Genomic DNA, 22,201 nt, shown 5'->3' on the forward strand with positions numbered 1-22,201 from the left:
CCAGGTTCCCCGGAGAGTTATCTGGGGATGGGTAGAGCAGGAGTTGTGAATGATATTGTGTAAAATCTTTGATATCAGAATGAAGTGTTTGTATTCAATACCAAAAGCAATGGGACTACTAAAGATTTTTTGAAGAAGGGAGAAAGATCATAGAATTATAGAAATCCTGAATTCAGTATCCCCCACCCCACCCCTATCCCTATTTTAGACAACAGAGTCAGAACAGGAACCCAGAGAGCTTGCCAGATTCTTAAGTTCAAGCTGCTTGCATTATACCAGCTGCCTTACGAGGTTACCTGGGTAGCAGTGAGTAGGATAGAGAAGAGAAGACAGGCAGGACTGGAATATAGTAGTGGCTACAGAAGTCCCGGAGAGAAATTAAGGTAGAATAATGAGGACCTGAACAGCTAGAGAGGGGACCGGGGTGGTGGTCAGAGGAGGGGCTGGGGCTGGAGTCCCCCTTCTCTCTGCTCCATGGTGCTCAGAGCACTACTTGTTCATTCACATCAGAGGGGCAGGGCATTTGACCTCACTCACTGGCAGGTCCAGAAAGCCAGGAGTCCACTGCCCCATCCTTGTTCAGACTATGAACACTTTCAGCCCTCCCAGAACCCCTCCGATACTGTGCATTCTCTAGGGGGAAAAAAGAGGCCAGAAATCATGACAACTGTGATCGGAAACATCCCCTGAACTGCCCCTTTAAAGGACCAGTAGATGATTTTAGGATTGAAGCAACTCTGTGGGTTTTCTTTTTGGCTTTGCTAAACAGTGCCCAGGCACACTACAACTCAAAGCCATTGTGCAAGTGAGGGCTAAATCAGCCCACAGAACTGCTTTCCCCGTGGGCTTCCGACCCATGCGGGGCTGTCAGCTAGAGAGGGGTTCCTTCAGCGCGGCTCTCCTCAGATGCCTATCTCTTCCTGGAACAGTTCCAACAGCTTAGAGCCAGGATGTCGTAAGTCTGAGTATGCCTGACAAAGGCCAAGATGTGGCAAAAGCTTAATAGTAGGCGTGAATAGTGAAAACCCTTTTGTACGGAATTCTACATCAGCAGTCCTCTTTTCTACCTGGCCTTTAGTTCATGACCATTTTATCAAAACAGACCCAAGGAAGAAATGATGAGAGGCAGGTTCTCTATAAAGGCAGAGTATCAACCCAACAGCCTATTTTCTCATCAGAGGCAAAATTCCATAGAGCAGGCACTCGGTAAAGAAGGGCAGTAAACCAATCACATCTCTCTCGATCCACGTCTTAGCCAGCTCCTTCCCTCTTGTGAACTAAGAGAATGACCATCGTCGATGTTCACATCCCGGCACACCAGCTGATTTCAACTTACCACGTGGACCAAAGTCACTTTTCACTTGCCACTGTAAACTGTGCCCAGCACGGTGCTGGAACAGAGCAGGTGCTCAAAAACTGTCAGTTTTGTTTCCCTTCCCCAGACTACTCCTACAGGGTAAGATCACACGGACATCTTACACTGGAAGAGGAGGACTGAACTGGCTTGGCTACAAGAATACGTCTGAGGCATTCTGCAGTGACAGAGGCTGTCCTGCACGGGTGCTTTAGTAAGTACTTTCTGGAGGCAGACAACCTACAACCAAATCCCATCTCTGCTCATTATGAGTTGTGGCTGTGAGCAAGTTACCTGATCTCTTTATACCTTGATTTCTTCATCTGTGAAATGAGGGTGATAATAATGGGCAAACAGTGGCGTGAAGAATAAACAAGTGAACAAGACAGTCTGTAGAAAGTGTTCAGTCTAGCAAGGACTGAGTGAATGCTACCTGTTCTTAATAGGGCGACTCCGAAGTTTGATTGTACTGAACCTCTGGTGATTGGTAGCTTAGTGGTGGAGGTCACTAAATGTGGCAAAGGTGCCACACAGCTATGCCATCTGTGCACAAGAACAGTATTGCAACACTCGGCTGAAAGAACTTAGAAAATAGCCCCTCCCCACCTGCCCTACTTGAGCAACAGTTTGGGTTAGTCCACCTCTTTTATCCCTCTAACTTGGGTGATTACCAGCCTGAGGCTGGCCTAGACAGGCATGCGTATGATCTAGTTGGTTTGTAAGGTTTCAAAAAAGACAGAGAACTCTAACCACCTAATTCAGGGTGACTTCTTACTGCCCCTTCACTTTTATTTGGTAGTTCTTCTAGAACGTTCTCCCTTAAACTCCTGGTGTTGTAGGCTGTCAGAGCTGGAAGGAACTTCAGAACCATCTAGTTTTTCTGTTTTAGAGCTAAGAAAACAGAGCCCCCGGATAAGGAGTAAGTTGTCTGGGTCACCCAGCTAGTCAGTTCAAAGCTGAGGCTCGTTCTCCCACGGCCTGGTGCCCAGGGCAGGCACTGTCTTCCCGCCACACCTGGTAGGCTCCCTGAGCTGCTCAACTCCAGCTAACTTTTGGTCCTATCTCCAGGTGGACCCCTCACTTCCACAGTGCATAGCGTGACTTTTCTTCAGCCCGCCCGCCTGCCTTCCCTGCCCTGGCCCCTCAGATATTCCCAGTGCCCCTCCTGTCACTCTCGCTGCACACATCCCTGGTGTGTCCTGTCCTGCAAACCCGCCTGCTTCCAGCCCAGCGTGGCAGCCTGTGCTTTAGGGCATCTGAGGCCTCAGGAGTCCTGCCCCGGGGACACCAGGAAGGGACCGTTCAGGAGGGCTCTTCTCTTTGCCCCAGACCCTGTTTCAGGAAAACCGTGGTACATGCCCGATTCCCTCTGTTCCGGCTCCTCTCCTCCATTTTCTCCAAGTCTTCCTCACACGCCAGCCCCTTGCTCAATCTCCCTCAGTCTTGCTCTTCTGCTCCCTATCCCCTTGCTCTCTTTTCTTCTCCCCTTTCCAACCCTTTCCCTTCCCCTTCCACGTCCTTCCCCAAGTCACTCTCCGCCTTTGCCCTTCCTGGTGCTCCCTGTGCCCTGCCCCTTTTCCCTCTCTCCTTTCCTCTCCTGCCCTGCCTTTTCCCCATTCCTTGCAGCTCACCCTTCAACACATCTGTTTCTAATACGAGCCCTCGGAGGCGCCTGTTTGAAACAAAAAAACTCCCCCCACCCTCAGGAACCTGGCACAAAAATTCCTGGATAAACCTTCCCTCCCCCAATCCCCCAGTTTTCTCAGATATTCCTGCAACTAAACGCCACCCTAAAAAGGACCCTGAACATGAGGTTCAGGGCCAAACTGGACCAGGAAGCACCCCCACCCCCCACGTCTGCTCAAGGGCCCAGATGTGCGAGACATTTCGATGGCCGACTGGGCGGTCCTCCCCTGCCAGATGTGCTCCTCCGTGGCCGGGAGGCAGGGACGGAGGAGTCGACTCGCTCCGCGGGCTGCGGAGACAACGGTCCAGAACCAGGGTCCCCCGACGCAGGGCTGCGTCTGCCCGCGGCCGCCCGGACTCCCGCCCTTCCAGAGGGACTCACCTAGCAAGAGGAGGAGGAGGGACATCCCGATCTGCGGACGCGGGCACTCCCCCGCTCAGCCGCTGCCTGGCTGCGGGGCGGCGGGGCGCAGCCGACGGACCTCCGGCGAGCTGGGCGCGGCGCCTCGGGGTGCGCGCGGGGTGGCTGCAGCCATGTGCGGGCGCGGGAGGCGGCCCCGCGCCCTGCGCTCCGGGGCGCAGAGGGGCTCCCAGCGCCCGCCCGGCGGCTCGCGCCCGGACGGGAGCCCGGACCCGGGCAGGGAGGGGAAGGCGAGGCGGAAAGGCGCTACCGCTTCGCGGAACACTTTTCCCTGTTTGGAAAGAAAAAGGAGTGAAGAAAGAGAGAGAAAAAAAAAAATTGAGCTGGAACCACATGGTTGCCTCCTACCGCAGCCCCTCCCTCGCGCCCTCCCCTCCCCCCGCGCTGGGGTGAGCCGTGGGGGCCGCGCTGCGGGGACAGGCGTGCGTCGGCGGGGGCGGGGGACAGGGGCGCCGGGGCCGGAGTGATCCCGTGGGGGGAGAATCCGCCACACTTCGGCCAAGAGTCTCCGGATGAGGCCTTGTCAGCGCCTCTGTCCGTCCGCACTTTGTCCTGTCCGCCTCGCGCTCGCATTTCTTCTGCTCTCACTCTCTTTCCGCTTCCATCTTCCTCGCAAATCTGTCATTCCTCCTCTTCCATCTCTCTCTGTCTCACACACCGTTTCTTTTATTTACATTCCTCTTGTCCTTCTTTCCTCGCCCCTCTTTCCTCCTCTCTCCTCCCCTCCCCGTCTGGTTTTGTCGCTCAGAAACTGCCAGACTGACTGCGCGGACAGCCGAGCGTGGCAGCGTGCAGTGAAGACGGCCACACAGCCCGCTGCCTGCTGCTCCTCGGACCCAGCTGCCTGCGTTGGCGCCGCAGCCACGCCTGGCCTCGCTTCCCCTGGGCTCTTCGCATTTTCTCTCCCCCGCCCAGCCTACCTCTGCTGTCAGTATTTGCAGTGGCCGGGACCCAGACCTGGGCAGTGCTAAGCCGGGCATCGCCCGAGGGGCGTGGGGATCCAGAGCTCAGTGGAATATGGGGTCCCTTAAGAAACACTGCAGGCACGGGGGCTCACGCATGTAATCCTAGCACTTTGGGAGGCCAAGGCGGGAAGATTGCTTGAGGCCAGGAGTTCGAGACCAGCCTGAGCACGAGCGCGACCCACCCCTGTCTCTACAAAAAAAAAAAAAAAATAGAAATATTAGCCAAATTGGCCTCGTGTGGTGGTGCGCGCCTGTAGTTCCAGCTACTCGGGAGGCTAAGGCAGGAGGATGTGTTGAGCCCAGGAGTTTGAGATAAGGTTGCAGTGAGCGATGATCCTGCCGCTGCACTCCAGCCCCAGCAACAGAGTGAGACCCTGTCTCAAAAAGAGAAAAAAAAAACAACGAAGCAGCAGCACTGGAGCAAACTGCCTTGCACGAGGCCTCCGCCAAAAAATGTAGCACCCTCGTTCAGGAAGAAAAGAAAGCAGAGGGAATGGAAGTCCGTGCAAGGGCCCGCGCTCCCCGGGCGCCAGGGCAGCTGCCAAGGAGGCCCGCGGAGGGCGGGGTCCGGGGTCGGAGCAGCCCGGCCCAGGGGGACAGCCTCCAGGGGTCTGCGCTTTAGAACCCTACCGCTCAGTGGCCGCAAGAGGAGGAGGAGGAAGAAAGGGCAGCGAGGGCGGCACCCAGATCTCGATGGCCTGGACCTGCACTCTCTGCCCCTGGAGGGCTTCTTCCTCCGCCCCGCTGAGGCGGGAGGATGCAGTCGCGCACCCTCCGAGCCTATGCTGGGGTGGGGCCAGAGCTCGGAGAAGCGGCTGCGGTTAGAGAGATTAACCCCTCCAGGCTGCGGGTCACGCATTTGCACTGTGTTTTTCCATCTCTCTCTCTCTCCAGCGTTCTTAATCCTCTCTAACTGGCTAGTCCTTCCCGGCTGTCATGAAAACCAGCCCATTTCATAGATGAGGAAAGCAGAGGCCTGGAGAGAGGTTGTGGAACTCTCACTAGATCACTCGAATTTGGAAAAGCTAGGGCTATTCTTGGGGTTTGGAGATAAGCTGTAGACTTGCTTTAGTAGAAATGCAGAATTTATTCACTCCCTCCTTTAATAACTATTATTCAACCACTCTGTGCCAGGTGCTTTTTAGGCGTGAGGACACAAAGTGAGTAGAACACGGTAATTAACATTTTTAAAAAATTAGAGCAATACGTCATGGACACCAACTATGGACCAGGGATCATATTATTTACCTTTTCATATAATTCTTATGATAAAGCCAAAGGATAGTCATTTTAATTTCATTTTGAAGATGAGGAAACCATAACTTAGGGCTGAATATCTTACCCCACATCAGAAAGTACTAAAATCCCTTAATCCCAATATTACTCTAATGTTTTTAAATATTATTTTTATATTAAAAAGCATATAAAAGCTCTCTTTGACTCTGAAGTAACTTTATTTCCCATTTTATACTTCTTGTCTAATAGGGAAAATAGATATGTTCACAACTATAATTTGCATATGAATACGTTGGAAAAAGCAATTCTTAAAGGCTGAAGAAGGTGGCAGGGCAACTGCATAGGGAAAGCAATTTTTAGTTGTTTCTTCTTTACAAGTTTTTAGTAATTTTGACCTTATTTCATACTTACAGAAAAATTGAAGAAAAAAAAAAGCAAAAATTCTTCACCCAGATTCCCCTTTTTTATTTCTCTCTAGAGGTGGTATTTTTGCACAAATTATTAAAGCCCCACCCTCCATCGCTGCTGGTGGCCTTTCTCAAGAACTTGGTAACAGCATTGCTGTTTATTGCTTGAGGGCTGGGGTGCACATGAAGACAGATGTGTGTGGGTGTAGGCAGATGTGTGTTTAAACCCACATTGCTCAAGCTGAAGGTAACAAGATGCCTTCAGCTCTAGGTCATTAGTCACCAACACAGGAAATGATTAGACTGGGCTGAGATTGGGTCATAATCACTCAGTTTTCCCAATTCCAAAGTCTTGTAGTCAGGAGGTATTTGGCACATATTTCTTGGGGAGGGTCTTTGAGCCCCTGGAGATGACTCCCTAAATCCGAAGACTTTTTTCTGTTGTCACGGGTCTGTGGGCCAGACGAGCAGAGTGACAGTTTCTCTGGGGATGGTTTGTAGCTCAGCCTACCCGCCTGGGCCCCACACTGGACTGGGTGCCACGGGGGATCCAAAGAGGTATGTGGCAGTCCTTATCCTAAATGGACCTCTCAGTCCAGTGGAAGAGAAAAACATCAACATATGAAATGTTTCAACAACCGTACGAGAACGTTACACAGTTAAGTGCCAGAGCAAATTATCCTGACAGTAAAGAAAAACAGTTGGGATTCCAAGAAAAGAAGGAGCCCCTTAGGCTGGGATGAATGTGAAGGGGACCCATGCTGGAGCCAGGCCTTGGGGAGGGGAATAGAATTTCTTTAGAGGAGAGGAGATGGGGAGGCCAGCGGTGGGGACATTCCTGGATAAAGACAGAGTTAGGACAGCTTTGGTGTGTTCAGGGAGCGTTGAATGGAATGAAATACATGAAATGAAAACAGTGCTGAAAGCAAAATGCCCTGGAACAGTCAGCCTGTTGCAGCATTGTAGGGGGTTCTGAAAGTGAGGCAGAAGATTCTAGAACTTGCTCTGGAGTTTCTCTAGGCCCGTGGAAAAAATGTTAACAAAAAGTACTTTGAGGGGGAAATGGGCATTTATTGAAACCTTAAAATCTGTACCCCCATAATATGCCAAAATAAAAAAAGAAAAAAAAAAAGTACTTTGAAGAGAAATATATTTTAGGGAGTGTAAATTGGCAGTTTCTGCCCACAAGTGACCCCAGTGTTGGCCAGGAGTGGAGAACTTTAGCACCCCTTTCATGTCCCCCAAGCTCCCTGCCCTTGCTTTAATATGGACAATTGAAATTGTCACAATATTTTGCAAAGTGATATGAATATGCAGCTTCAAGACACTCCTCTTATCCTCCCTACTTTCTGGGGATCCAAAAAGTGCCACCCTAAACCTCTCCTCTATAGGGATTCTAGAGCTACCATGTGAGTGCATGATGCATTGAAAGGGAAACCTGAAGGATACAAACTGGTTAGAACCTATTGCATTAAAATAGGTAGTTAAGATGAGGGTATTGAAACAATGCAGAAGACACATGGAAGAAAGACTTGATAGGGTTAGCTATCTGATAGTCACTATGGGTGGAAGAGGGAATGGTAGACAAAAGAGGCACCAAGGGAGAGTATAAGTGATCTAATATACTGTTATATGTTCTATGATTGATAGCAATCATTTTTTTTTACCTCCTAGTATATTCCAGGGATTATAAACTTCATTAATAAGCCTCATAATACCATATTACAATGGCAAAACTAAGGTTCAGAGAGATTAAATAAATTGCATATTATGCCTTAGTAAACAATTGCGGCAGGATATGAAGTCAGAAGATTCAAACCTCTTATACCTCACCACCTTTTGATGATACTGCAGACAAACTAGAGAAGTTAGGTAAGTTAACTTATCAGGAACAGAAAAATAAATTACTCAATTTCTTTGAGTCATGAAAGCTTGGGGGAAAGTTCTAAACCAACATCCACCCATCCCTCCATCCATCTTTCCATTCTTTCTTTCAATCTATGATTCAGCAAATCTCGGCTAAACACCTACTATGTTCCAAGCACTGGAAAATCAATGATAAACAAAGGAAAACTTGTCCTTGCCCTCTAGAAGCTTCTAGGGAGTTACGGGAGATAGATGACAAACAACAATCACTATGTGGAGTGTGAAATGCTCTGATGGGGAAAGTGCAGAGTGATATGGACGGGACAGCAGGAGCCTGTGCCTGGAGTAGGACAGGCCAGCCTGAGAGCAAAATCCCCTAAACCGAGGAGGAGGAGGGGAGTATCGCGGGAAGAAGGAGACCTGCGCGACTCTCTCATAGGATACTTGGGAACCATGGACCGGATCTTTTATTAACCTTTTTGAGATGTAGTATCCACCTGTGCCCCATCCTCACAGATGAAGACACATGTCATGAGGATATTTAGGAGAAGGCAGCAATAGGCTGATGAAAGAGTTCTGGGCTAACAGGAGGAAATTCCAGGCTCTTAGTGGCTCTGAACAGCTGCCCTGTCTTCACTGAGCTTCCTTTCCTCTTTGCCTAACACTATGATGAGGAAGAAATGGAATTATGGCGAAGGCACCTACTGCAGTGTCCAGCACGTAGGAGACTCGGTAAACATTTGTTCCAAGTGAAACTGAAGCTGAGTTCACGGGATTCCATTCCCCGCAGTAAAAAGAGCCAATTTCTGTCTCATTTCCTTTTTCTATTAAAACAAGGTTATCTTTATATAGATACCTTTATAAATTCTTTCCTGTCCTGCAAGGATGCTTCTTGGCTCGGCTATTTGATGTGTTGTTTCTCTTTTTATGGCTGGACAGTAAGAGACCCCAGCTGCTTTCAGGGTCTTGACTGGACAACTTTTATTGAGGCTGTGCCTGAGAACCCCGTGTGCTAATGGGAACTAAGGGATAAGGAGTTCTCCTGACCAAGGTGGAGAAAACAGCTGTTCTCTCTCCAAAGGGTCTGGGAGCAGAGGAAGAGATGACAGTGGCTGGGACCTGTTCTGTCCACACATCCTGTGGGGGGAAGTCCCCGGCCCTGATCTATGTGGTCAGCTGAAGAGGACAGGGACTTTGTGGGGCTGGTGTTTCTTGCAGGACATTTGTCTGTGAAGAAAAGGTCTCAGCCCCCCACCTGCCTGCCAGCACTGTGCTGCACAGGCCTGTCCCAGGACCCCACTGGGGCTCTAAGGGAGCCAGCGGGAGAGTCAAAGCCAAGAGGAAAAACAGAAGGTTTATATAGCCCAGAGCCTAAGGATTTGCAGTAGGACTTTTTGCTCTGCAAAAGCTCCTCCCACATCCTACTTTCAATTTCTGCTAAAGTAACAAACACCTTCAGAGAGGCAGTTTAGTCTTGGGAGGAAGACAGGCTGATTTTGAATTCCGGCTACTGTCCTGACTGTGCCTAACCGGGCCACATTTCTTAACCTCTCTCAGCCTACATTATTTTGTCTATATTATTTTTCATATGGTTGTTGAGAAGATGGCATGAAACTATTTAAGAAAGCACCCAGGCTAGGGCACACTGGTGCTCAGCAAGTTGGCTCCTTTCTCTCTTCCCCTTAATGAATACAACGAAACATGCCACGACTCCAGGCTCCGTTGTAACTGGATCTGCAAGGGTCCTCTCACCTCTCAAAGAAGAGGAAGATAGCATCTCCTTCCTTTAGAGGTGGAACTGAAGTCTAGACTTCCTTAGAAACACATAACAAAGGAGTAGGAAAAAGTATTCCTGCACTCTCTCCCTTCCTCACCTCCTTCCCCAGTCTCTGAGTTGAGACCAAAAGCAGAAGGTTTTTCTTTGGCGGATGGTATTCACAGAATTGCCCACAAGACAAAGCCCTCATAAGGGAGGCAAATGAGACAAGTAGGCAACACATTTCAGATTGTTAGAGCAAAAGGATTCTGAGAGGTATCTGATCTAACTTCCTTATGTTACAGGAAAGCACACAGGCTCAGAGAGGGGCAATAATGTGTCTGGGGCCACCTAGCTAGTTGGTGGTACAGAAGGTATGACAACCCTAGTTTGACTCTTGCTACTGCATCCCAGGTGGGTGACCAGACCAATGCCTGGCTTCATTCTGTAGCCGAACAGAGACCTCAGTGATTCTTTTGAGATTCCAGCAGCCTGTTTCCCTCTGTTGACATATAAGCACATGGCAGAGAACAGAAACTGCCAACCCAGGGACAGAAATAGTTCATGTCTTCCCAGCTGGGCAAGGGCAGCTAGCTGTCCTCAGCTTGCATGAGCTATCATGTACTCTTCCTCCATTCAGCCTAAAACACATGTTCCAGCCTGTAAGTCTGCATTCGTTCCACCTCTGTGCAGCTGCTGTCTCCACTGTCAAGCCAGACAGGCCCTGAGAGTTCCTTTTGGTCTAACTTCCTCATTTAGTGGATTGAGACCCAGCCAGGAGATGGGCTATCTCAGGGTCACACTCAAGTTGCAGAGCCAAACTGGAAACCAGGTTGCCTAGCGACCAGCTGCATCCTCTCTCTAGAACGTGGAGGATAATCACACAGAGTGGCTCTGCCTCTTCCTAAAAGGTCAGGAACTAGAACAGAAAACCCATCATATCTGCTGGCAGAAACAGGTGTGATAGAGCCCAGCGAAGAGCTGAGATTTTTTTTCCTGGTATTTTGTGAGGCTCAGTTGAAGCCATAGGGAAAAAATGAGGACAATATATGCAAAGCCTAATTATGCCACTGGTGTCCTGCCTGCAGGGAACTCATTTATTTTGTGGCTGAGATGCTAGGAGCTGTCAGCAGCTGCTTGCAGCTGCTCAGTGACAAGACTGATGTCAGCAATAGCCAGGCTGAGGAGATGGGGGGTGGGAGGAGAAACATCCCCCACCTTTCCACCCGCCACATGCACACAAACACGTGACACACGCTCAGACCATTGCCTCGCATCCTCCTGTGTTGTCACGCATCCTCTCTGACTATAATGTTCCCAGGAGTGAGGGATATGCCAGCCATGGCCTGAAGCCTGTGTCCCAGAAGCAGCAGAGGGTGGTGAATAGCATGAGCGGTGACGTCAGGAGCCCAGGATGGGGCCTTCCTGTCACTGTCACCTACTGAGTCAACTTGAACAAATGATGAACCTCTGCATCTCAGCTATCTGTCTGAATAAAACAGGGAAACTACCACTTTGTAAACTCAGGTTCTTTATGAATGTGAGGTAAGCATGGTTAGGAGTGTAAATTGCAGGAATTGGCAGGACCGATTTCTAATATGAATTTGTCATCCTTTTCTGCACTCCGTGTTTCTCAGTTGACATAGAGAATCAATCAGTCCTGAAGTGTTTGGTGTGGACCCATCATAGGCACCACCGCAGGGCACACAGATGGGACAGGACCCGGCCCAGGACTCAGGGTGGGGCCTCCCTGCCACCCCCAACTTCCTAGAGGATGTGCACAAAGACAGGTCCCACAGGCACTGTTCACTGGCTCCCCCAGCCCGACACTCTCGCTTGCCTACACAGAGGCTAAACACCAAAACATTTACTTTCTGGGTTTCCGTTGCCCCAGGGAAGGCCTTTGACACAGTTCTAGCTGATGGATCAGGCATAGGAGAAGTCTGCTGGGGAGCTTTGGGTAAGCACTTGCTTTATACTTTCTGCAAACCAGAAGTGGATTTAGCCTCCAAGAGTTTAAGGGGAGACTATATAATATGCTCTTAAATAATAGCAAACCTAAGATAACACATAGTCATTGCCCTGGGAAAGGCACAGGCGAAGTGTTATTGAATATTAAAGAAGGGAACTATTTCTTCCTGTGCAGTCATCCAGGGCTGCTTCCTGGAGGGGACATTTGAGGTGGGTAGGACTTGAATACTCACAGTTGGAAGAATCAGACATGATTCCTAGTCCCTGCCTCAGATGCTCTGAGTTCCCCCACTATTACGGACAACATAATGGGGAGTCGAACAATTCTTACTGGGTGATGTAATTATAACTTTGGAGATGATCAGATATAATCACATCTTGTACTCACAGAGCATTTTATTCTGAAGCCCTTTAAAGAGAATGTCTAACTCATCCCTCTGAAGCGAGCAGTGGTGGCTAAAGAATAAAGAAAGAACCTCACAGAAATGAAATGACTTCCTGAGATTCTGCAGTTGTTTGGAGTGAGAGCCTGCCAATCCTCTTGGCCATATATAGCACCCTTCTTAGAACACTCTACTTTCATCTTCACGCATATATGCCCTCTGGATGTAGGTGATGACTTTATGTAGCATGAGTCTATATAATGAATTCTTGCTCATATTGAAGATATGAAATTCCTATGAGTAGGAGTTGTGTGCTGAGTTTATTATCCCTAAGAGCAAGTCATGGGTTTGCTCACGTTATCCAAATGCTTTCTCTGGTGACCAGTGGAATGTTTCTGTGAGATTCTTGGCTGGGCTTGGGGCTGGCACATCAAGTAAAAGCTAACCTGGTTTCACTAGGACCATTTTGTAACTCCTCTGAATAAACCAACCTGGATAACCACATGTTTAAAAATCTTCCATCTATACGCTTGCTAGGATGACACAAAACCAGAAAATAAAAAGTGTTGGCAAGGATGTAGAGAAATTGGAACCCTTGTGCACTATTGGTGAGAATGATATAAAATGGTGCAGCCACTATGGAAAACAGTACAGTGGTTCCTCAAAAAATTACAAATGAATTAAAAATAGAATCACCATATGACCTAACAATCCCAATCCCACTTCTGGGTATGTATCCCAAAGAATTGAAAGCAGGGTCTCAAAGAGACATTTGTACAACTGTGCTTATTGCAGCATTATTCACAATAGCTAAAAGGCAGAAAGCAACCCAAGTGTCCATTGACTGATACATGAATTAAAAAATGTGGCCTATTTTTACAACAGAATATTTTCAGCCTTAAAAAAGAAGAAAATTCTGACACATGTTACAACATGGATGAACCTTGAGAATGTATGTTAAGTGACATAAGCCAGTCACAAGAAGATGAATACTGTATGATTCCACTTATGTAAGGAATCTAGAGTAGTCACATTCATAGAGACAGAAAGTAGGATGGTGGTTTCCAGGGGCTGGGGTGAGGGGATTTGAGGAGATCTTATTTAATGGGTATAAAATTTTGGCTTAAGAAGATAAAAAAGTTCTGGAGATGGATGAGGGTGACAGTTGCACAACAATGAATGTACTTAATGCCATTGAACTGAATATCGAAAATGGTTAAAATTGTAAATTTTATGTTGTGTGTATTTTACCACAACAAAAAAATCCTTCATCTACAATATCACTTTATTTTAACAAAGTCGCTCCTAAACTCTCCACATCAGATGGGATCTCTTTTACATTTTTGGAGATCATCATGGTAGGATGAAAAGAGCCAGACACCAAGTCAGACAGCTCCGGTTTAAATCTCAGTTCTGCTGCTTGTTAGCTGTTTGATCTCGATCTTACCGAACTTCATTTTCCTTGTCTTTGGTCAAGTATTGTAATATCTGTTTTGATTCCTTCACCAGGCAGATGTGAATATCCAGTTAGATAATTTATGTGAATGTGCTTAGCAAACCACAGAACACTAAACAAATGTAAAAGATTTTTCAAGAAGACAAGAAAACAATGAGGTTCGCTGTGGGACCTATTGTAATATTTTCCAACTTTTCTTGCCAAGAAGTTCCTTCTATCCCACCTAAATCCAGTCTAATGCACTTTTAGCCATCTTGGAAATAGCTTTTCCGTTGGGACTTTTCCAGATTTCAGGTTTAGAGATCCTTCCATCTGGCAGGTGTCCAAAGGGGACAGCAGGAACCATAAGCAGAACCATTTGGAACTGCAAAATTTTGAGGCCAAGGACAGACTTCTTCTCCATGTCCAGTTTGGTTTGCAAATTCCTGGCTGTCATAGCAACCTCAAAAGCAAAGGAAGACTGTTTAATATCATCTTTGACAGCAACCTGGCCTTGGAATGTCTCAGGTTGGCTAAGTAAACAGTGTTCACTGGTGACCACTCTCCCCCTGGGTGATTCTCTCCCTGGGCCCAGGGATGGGCGAGGCAGGGACCTGCCAGGCTGAAACCCCTCTGATAGCTCAGCTTCCCGATTGGTATCATTCGGCTCCCCATCTGCTGCTCCCACCTCCCAGTGGCTCTGCCAGATCTAGAATGCAGAGGAAGTTTCCAGAAGGGGCCTATTGGGAGATGGAATCAACTCTGCAGCAGGAACAAATGCCTGCACCTGAGTGATGTATGGAGATGACTTGGGGAGGGTGAAGCTGATGGCATTTCCATGGTAACCTCAAGCATCCCCGCTAAGTCACATTGTGCTCTGCTGACCTATTCAAACCCTTGCAACTAGGACTGTTCATCTCTTGGGCTCAGGTTAGAGACCTAAAAATGTGGAAGACCTAAACATGTAATTGGCCTCACAATATAAAAAGAAAGCTGAGGAATCGAAATTAATAAGGATCTCACTTATTAACAAGGACCTCTACAAAGACGTTATGTCATTTTCATTAATTGTTACATTTACTATTATAAGGTTTTTTACACATTTGAAAGCAATTTACAGGCAAGTTTTCTTCATTGCAAGAATTTCTAGGGTGGGTATATACATACATAATGAGTGAGATGTGCACCATCTGGGGGATGGTCATGATGGAGACTCAGACTTGTGGGGGGAGGGGGGGAAATGGGCATTTATTGAAACCTTAAAATCTGTACCCCCATAATATGCCAAAATAAAAAAAAAAAAGAATTTCTGATTATGCACAATGATTGCCAAGAAATCACTGTTGGGCTAAATTGCGAAAGTAAAACTTATAAAAAATATTGCAATATTTTTACAGTAAAAAAAAGTTAGAGTGATGTATTTTAATATGCTCAATAGGATGTGTGGAGCTTCCAAAGGCCTGTGTGCCTTCCTGCTGAGGCTCACAGCATCGCTGCTGTCTGATACTGAAGCAGAATGCAATAGTGGAGAAGCTCTGTGGACTCTGATGGCTTATTGTGGGAACTTGGGGACATTACTATCTATCTGGTCCTCAGGTTCCTTCTTCACTTGTCAAATGAGGTAATAACAGTTGCTTCCAAGAGTTCTTGGGAAAATGAGATTAGTAAAAGCGTTTTTGTTAAATGTTGCTTGTTATTATCACCACTCATTTCACTGGTAATCACACACAAACATTAGTATGTCCTCTGGCCACTGGAACATTCCTGTTCTAGGATGTGCAGGAACCATAGCCGTGTGTCTAGTTCTTTTTGTGCACAGGTGGGTCCAGTATCCTGTCTAAAAGTCAATTTCATTAACTCTATTCACTAATGATGTTGCTCCTTCCCAAGAGTGATTTTTGAAATTACTATGGAGATATGAACTAATTCTAGAAACCTTCAGCTGTGTCAAGTATCACCTCTTGAGTTGCTGGACCATGCAAGGGGTCCAGGGGCTCTCAGAGGAGAATCCTGAGCAGCCGAGGGGCAGCTGAGGCCCCAGGGCAGTAGCTACTCACACTTACCAACCACAGTGGAAACACTTCAGTATTTAGTAATGAGCATGGCCGTGCCAGTTGTGCCACCTGCATATTAGCCATCCTCACCTGAATACTATCTATTATTAATGTCTTCACTTATTCTGTCTGTCAACACAGTTTTTGAGTAGCTTCTTTGTATAAATTGTTAGGCTAGACACAGTGGAAGACACAAAAAAGAGTAAAGATACCCCAAAGACACTGAAGGGCTAGTAAGGGAGCTATACATATCATCTAATAACCCCAGTAAGGACAGTGTAGGAGAAATGTCATTAAAAAAGTACATTCATCTTGAGAGTCGGGAGCATGATGTCACATTTGGCTAGAGTGATCATGGACGTCGTCATGGAGAAGGTGACTTTGGAGTTAGGGGCTTGAAGGATGGGTAAAATTTCCAGCCATGAGTAAGAAGGGGGTGGAAGTCCAGATGGAAGAAAAAGGCAAGGGCAGAGGATAGGCATGGAGGTGAAAAGAGGACTCCGTGAGTGGTAACATTTTGTAAGAGCATGAGAAATATTGGGTGGATGTAAGCCCAGTAGGGTGGGATTGGGCCAAATCACTGAAGGCTAAAATGTGTGGGCTTTAAAGAAGTTGTTAAAAGTTTTTGACCTGGAAATCAACATAGTCTTCTGGAAGATTGGTTGGATTTACCTGTAAACACCTAAGGGAAGGGGATGGGATTGGAAGTGGTGGAAGAAGAGGGGTTGTGGTGAGACTGGAGATAGAGTTCACCTTTCAGGCTCTCTGTGTGCCAGGGGAGAGGGGGAGGGCTGAGCCTGGGCAGAGGCCACATGCCTGCAAGGAAGAGATGACATGTGCAAACTTTCAAATAGAGAGTATAGAGATTTGCTGATTGATTGGAGGAGGGGAGGGATAGAGAGAAGTCCATTACAACTTCAACTTCAAGCCAGGATGACAAGAATCATGGTTCTAAAACGGGAAAGAAATATCAAAGCCAGGAGTGGGAGCTGGCTGGGAGAAGAGAGCCTGCAAATTAGTTTATGTCGAGTTTGAGGAACCCATGGGAAGCCCTGGTGGGGATGTGTACCAGTGCTCTAGCTTGAATTTGGGTTATTATTTACCCACATCAGAAAAGGGAAGCCAGGCAGGGGCTTCATTCGAGAACCAGAGCTGCCCGCTGGGACAAGACTGCTAAAAAACAGAGAAAATGAACACAGAAGCAGGACAGGTAAGGGGCTGCTGCAATCAGGGCAAACAGTAAGGCCATAGAGGGGATCCGAGGTGGAGCAGGAGGTTGAACCAAACTTTTAGAGCTGAAATAGTCTTTGAGCTCAGACTGGCTGCCTCTGCAATTTGACGCTGAGCGCTGGCCTGCTGTAGCCATCCCCACATCTGGCAATGCGACAGCCACAAGCGGAGCCTTCAAAATGATGCATTCCTATCCCCCCCCCCCCATCCCAAGTCTGATTCATTATGTCCGGGGTGGGGCTTGGACATCTGTGTTTTTGAGTTTCCCTTCCCCTCTGGTTCTCAGCCATTCGTCTAGCAGGGAATAGTGGCTGTCATCTGCTCAGAGTTTGTCCTGGCTGCTGACTGCAACCTAAGAACATATGGCTAAGAACATATATTCCTAAGAACATAGCGGTCCGAGTTTCATCCTTTTCTTTTCTTGGGGTAAGGGAAAAGAGCGCTATGTAAGACGCTGTCCCCAGACTGGCAAGAGTTGGGCAGAGAGGTGACGGCTGGAGCCCCTGGCACCGAGCCTTCCTTCTGCAGAGAGGTGAGAGTGCAGCTCTGGTCACACACAAAGGACAGGGCAGAGAGTGAAAAAGAAAACCCGCAAAGCACAGTGCCCGCATCCTGCTGGGTGCCGAGTCTCTCACGCTGCCTCCTTATTAAAAGAGACCATATACTCCACGAGGGCAGGATTTAAAAAAAAAAATCTCTTATGGAAAATTTCAAACATAAAAAAAAAAATGTGGAAAGAATAGGGTAACAAATCCCTGTGCTCCCATCACCCCATGTCGACAGTTGGCCACGCCAAGATCATCTGTTTTATCTGTTTTATCATTGTCATCTTGTCCTCAGCCTCCAACATTTTGACGTCACCGAGGAAAGATATTATACCTGACCTTCTGATCTCCTATTTTACAATCCAGCAGCCCCTTTGCTGGTAATAAAAACAGGCTCTAAGGATGGAAGGAAGGGATCAAGGAAGACTCACCAGCTTACCTCTAATTCCTGTTGCAAACGCAAAGAGGCCATCATGCATTTTGCTCCTTAAAATCGTCACCAAGTCTCTGAGCAACATGTGCAGGCTCTAACAAAGGGCAGTGCACAACAAGCTCTTCCCCCATCGCTTAGAAACGGAAGGGCTGTAATCTGTGCTTTCTAGAGAACTTTCTGTGTCCAGCAGCCTGGTCCTAATCATAAACAAATGATAATTCTGCTGCAGAAGGGTAAGGCTCCGGAGAGTAGAAATATGTGCAGGGTTCAAGGGGCTCAGTGCAGTAGGTAGGAGCTATCATCAGAACTGGGAGGCTGAGAGCCTGGGTGGTCTCCAAGTCAGAGACTTGGGAGACTGCTCTTCTGCCCCCAAAACCCCTTGCTCAAGGAAATCCCTCTGTTTTGAGTCTACAGCTCCCCCCTGCCCCGTCCCACCCCCTTCTTCTGCTCCACCTCTACATCCAATTATGGAGCAGAAAAACTAAATAAATAAACTAAATAAAAAAGCGAAACCAATTATGGGCAGAAGAATGAGGATGAAAACGTTAAGTAGTCATAAATCTCCCTAAGCCAGTTAGTCCTCCAAGCATCAAGAAGGGGTCAGGCTGAAGGCACATGGGTGGGTGTATTTGCAAAGATTTAAGGTTGCAGAGAAGGCTGGAAGTGATTGTGGCTGTGGAGTGGAATTTCTGCACACAGCATGCCCTCTCTTTGGTCCCTATCCAAGGATCCCTGGTTCCTGAAGTGCCAAGAGAGCCTCAGTCAAGTGTGACATCTCCTGTGCCTTTCTCATTGAGCCATCAGGGACAATATCATAGAAAGGTGATAATACTACAGTGTCCTTTGGACTGGGGTACTCAAGCCTCTTGGGTTATAGGAACCACAGAATAAATATAGGATGTCTTGATATTATAGAATTCTATTTTACTAAATCTTTTTTTGGGGGGGGAGAATTACTAATTTTAGTATTTAAATAATCATGCATATGTGATGAAATAGAATGTAAAATTTTCACAAATTTATATAAACACAAGGATTTAAAGAACTGTCCCAATTGTGGTGTTCTGTTTGGAGAGGTTTTTTTTTTTTTTTTTGGACAGAGTCTTGCTTTGTTGTCCAGGCTAGAGTGTGTGCCATGGCGTCAGCCTAGCTCACAGCAACCTCAAACTCCTGGGCTCAAGCGATCCTTCTGCCTCAGCCTCCAGAGTAGCTGGGACGACAGGCATGCGCCACCATGCCCAGCTAATTTTTTATATGTATATTAGTTGGTCAATTAATTTCTTTTTATTTATAGTAGAGATAGGGTCTCACTCTTGCTCAGACTGGTTTCGAACTCCTGACCTCGAGCAATTCGCCCGCCTCGGCCTCCCAGAGTGCTAGGATTACAGGCATGTGGAGAGGTAATTGCATCTCTTCGGCCAGTAGGAGTATTTGGGGAGAATGTGGCGGATGCTGCCCCGATGTTTCACGGGGCAGGTGAGTTCATGTGATTCTGCAGTCTCTGCCCACCTGACATGTCACCTCTCATCTCCTGTCGGCCCATGAGGCTGGCCATTTCGTGGTCCCCTGGGATGGGCTCACCCTTTCCTTTCTCCAAGCCTTTGTCCAAATAGTCACTTACGTCTGGGACAACCTCCCACCTCCTGACAACCACATCACATGCCTTCCTCTCTTTACAATGCAATTCAAGGTCACTTTTCCCGGGAAACTTTCTCTGACTGAGCTAAGAAAACTGACTCCCAAGAGAAAATCCAAAGAGCACCAGGCTGGGATGCCAAAATTACATGCCGATACTAAATATTTGCACAGGTTTGTATAAGACTTAGTGTATAAAACTATCAAATGCATATCCTATTTAGTAATCATTACAACCCTGTGAAGTATACAGGGCAAGGATTATTTATAATCCTTATCTTCCAGCCAAGTGATGGAGCCTTACAGAGGTTAAGTAACTTGCCCCAAACCACACAGCTAAGAACTGATTCTTTTGACTCTATATAGAGAAATTATCCAAAACTTGGAAATAAAGCAGGAGGGTGACTGCCTATCCTTTCAGTGTCACACTGGGGCATTGTTTAACCTCTCCTGAAGATTTTTTAGTCCTGAAGGCAAAGCCAGCTTCTTGGGCATGCAATCTGTGCAGTCACCCAGAACCCCTAGTTCAGGAAGGCCCCCCAGTTTGTTTAATGCTCTGCTGTCTCTGTCTTGAAATTCTTAATAATTTATGAGCAAGGTCTCCTGGATTCTCATTTGCACTGTACCCAGCAAATTAAGTATCTAGTTATGCCTCTAGGAGAATACACCAGTGTTTGACTTTGTTATTAAATACTTGCAATTAAAGGCTCGGACTCTGTGAAGTTACATGTTAATCTGTAAATATGGATCCAGTGGAGGTGCAAATGATTTTTGTTCATTCAAAAGGATAATCTATGCTTTTATGGCCCTGTTAGAGACATTAACTAGATTCCTCTGTAACTTTAAAACAGTTATTGTGGTGCACTTTCCCTTCGGGCTGTAAAAACCACACTTCCTCAATTGCTCTTGGCTTCAGTTTTCCCATCTTACTGATTCCCTTATGGATTAATCAATTAAATATTAATAAAAATCTTTGACAAGTGTTCATTCTATTCTGAAAGAGAATTGTGTTTTTAATTATTTTTTGGAAATTATGCTTTTACAACTCCATATTCCAAGCTCTTTCCATCATGTCATGCTACCAGAGTCACACTTTTCTATCTGCTGTTTGGGAGCACACACCAAGTTGTGTTTGTGCATTGATGTTTATTCATTTTAGGTACAGCTATTAATTTTTGCTTGTTGTGTCACTCTTTGCATCCTGTAGATTCTTTTAAAATTGTAGTTACTGATTTTTTTTTTTAAATATGTGTGTATAGGCCAGGCATGGTGGCTCACGCCTGTGATCCTAGCCCTCTGGGAGGCCAAGGCGGGAGGATTGCTTGCACTCAGGAGTTTGAGACCAGCCTGAGCAAGAGTGAGACCCCGTCTCTACTAAAAAATAGAAAGAAAGAAAAAATTAGCTAGGCAACTGAAAATATAGGAAAAATTAGCTGAGTGTGGTGGCGCATGCCTGTAGTCCCAGCTACTTGGGAGGCTGAGGCAGGAAGATTGCTTGAGCCCAGGAGTTTGAGGTTACTGTGAGCTAGGCTATTGCCACTGCACTGTAGCCCTGGCAACAGAGTGAGACCCAGTCTCAAAAAAAAAAAAAAAAAAAAAAAGGAAAAGAAAATATGTGTTTATAATGCTAGGTTCCTAAAAAATATGGATAAATATATTTACATGGTTCAAATTCAAAAAGTTCAAAGGGTATATAGTGAAGATTTCACCTCCGACCTCTAGTTCAGATACCCAGTTTTCCTCCTCAAAGATAACATGTATAACTTCTAGTAGTATAGTCTACATATACCTTCAAATATGTTTATATATTTTTGTTTGCTTTTTATATAAATGGTAAAATATTCTACACACTGTCTTGCAACTTGCTGTTTTGATTTAACAGTATATCTTGTTGGGGCATGGGGCGGGGCAAGGGCAATATATGTAACCTAAACATTTGTACCTCCATAATATGCTGAAATAAAAAAATAAAATAAAATAAAACAGTGTATCTTGGATAGGATTTAATTTTAGTACATAAACAGCTTCCTCGTTGCTGTTTATGGCTATATGCAACTAAGCCAGATAAGTTTACCATAATCCAATCATTCTCTTATAAATATTTAATTTGCTTCCCGTTGTTTGATATAACAAACAATGATGCATTGAATAAGTACATACATATATTACTTTGTACATCTATGTAAGATAAATTCCTGAAGTGAAATTGGTTGGTCAAAGGACATACACATTTATGTTTTTTGAAGTTTTTGGTTACTCTCCATTAAAGTTGTACCATTTCTACTCCCGCCCATAATATATGGGAGCTCTCGCCAACACTGCAGCAGTGTGTGTGGCATTTTTGAGCTTTGAGAGGGAAGATAGTATCTTGTAGTTTTTACTTGCATTTCTTTAATAATAAGATGAAGCTTTTTTTCAAATATTTGAGAATAATTTCTTTTTGGGAGAACTGCCTGCTCATATCCTCTGCCAATTTTTCTATTGGCTTGTTAGCCTGTGCTATAAGTTGTAAATATTGGTTTTCCTTACACTGTACTTTTTTTTTTTTTTTTTTTTTTTTTTTTGAGACAGAGTCTCACTTTGTTGCCCAGGCTAGAGTGAGTGCCGTGGCGTCAGCCTAGCTCACAGCAACCTCAAACTCCTGGGCTCGAGTGATCCTTCTGCCTCAGCCTCCCGGGTAGCTGGGACTACAGGCATGCGCCACCATGCCCGGCTAATTTTTTTTTTTATATATATATCAGTTGGCCAATTAATTTCTTTCTATTTATAGTAGAGACAGGGTCTCGCTCTTGCTCAGGCTGGTTTCGAACTCCTGACCTTGAGC

The 22,201-nt window shown here is 46.2% G+C and overlaps 2 protein-coding genes across 2 annotated transcripts in view; both read right to left on the reverse strand.

Annotated features, from left to right (window-relative positions):
* Nucleotides 1–3,736, reverse strand: part of CLMP (CXADR like cell adhesion molecule) — a 104,298-nt gene extending 100,562 nt beyond the window's left edge. Inside the window, exon 1 of the mRNA XM_012789880.3 lies at nucleotides 3,423–3,736. Coding sequence (XP_012645334.1) covers nucleotides 3,423–3,447 — 25 coding nt within the window. The 5' untranslated portion in view covers nucleotides 3,448–3,736. The remainder of the gene's footprint in view (nucleotides 1–3,422) is intronic.
* Nucleotides 1–22,201, reverse strand: part of HSPA8 (heat shock protein family A (Hsp70) member 8) — a 146,741-nt gene that overhangs the window by 105,766 nt on the left and 18,774 nt on the right. The gene's annotated exons all lie outside the window — the stretch shown is intronic.

This window comes from Microcebus murinus, chromosome 4 (genome assembly GCF_040939455.1).
Source record: "Microcebus murinus isolate Inina chromosome 4, M.murinus_Inina_mat1.0, whole genome shotgun sequence".
Lineage (NCBI taxonomy): Eukaryota > Metazoa > Chordata > Mammalia > Primates > Cheirogaleidae > Microcebus > Microcebus murinus.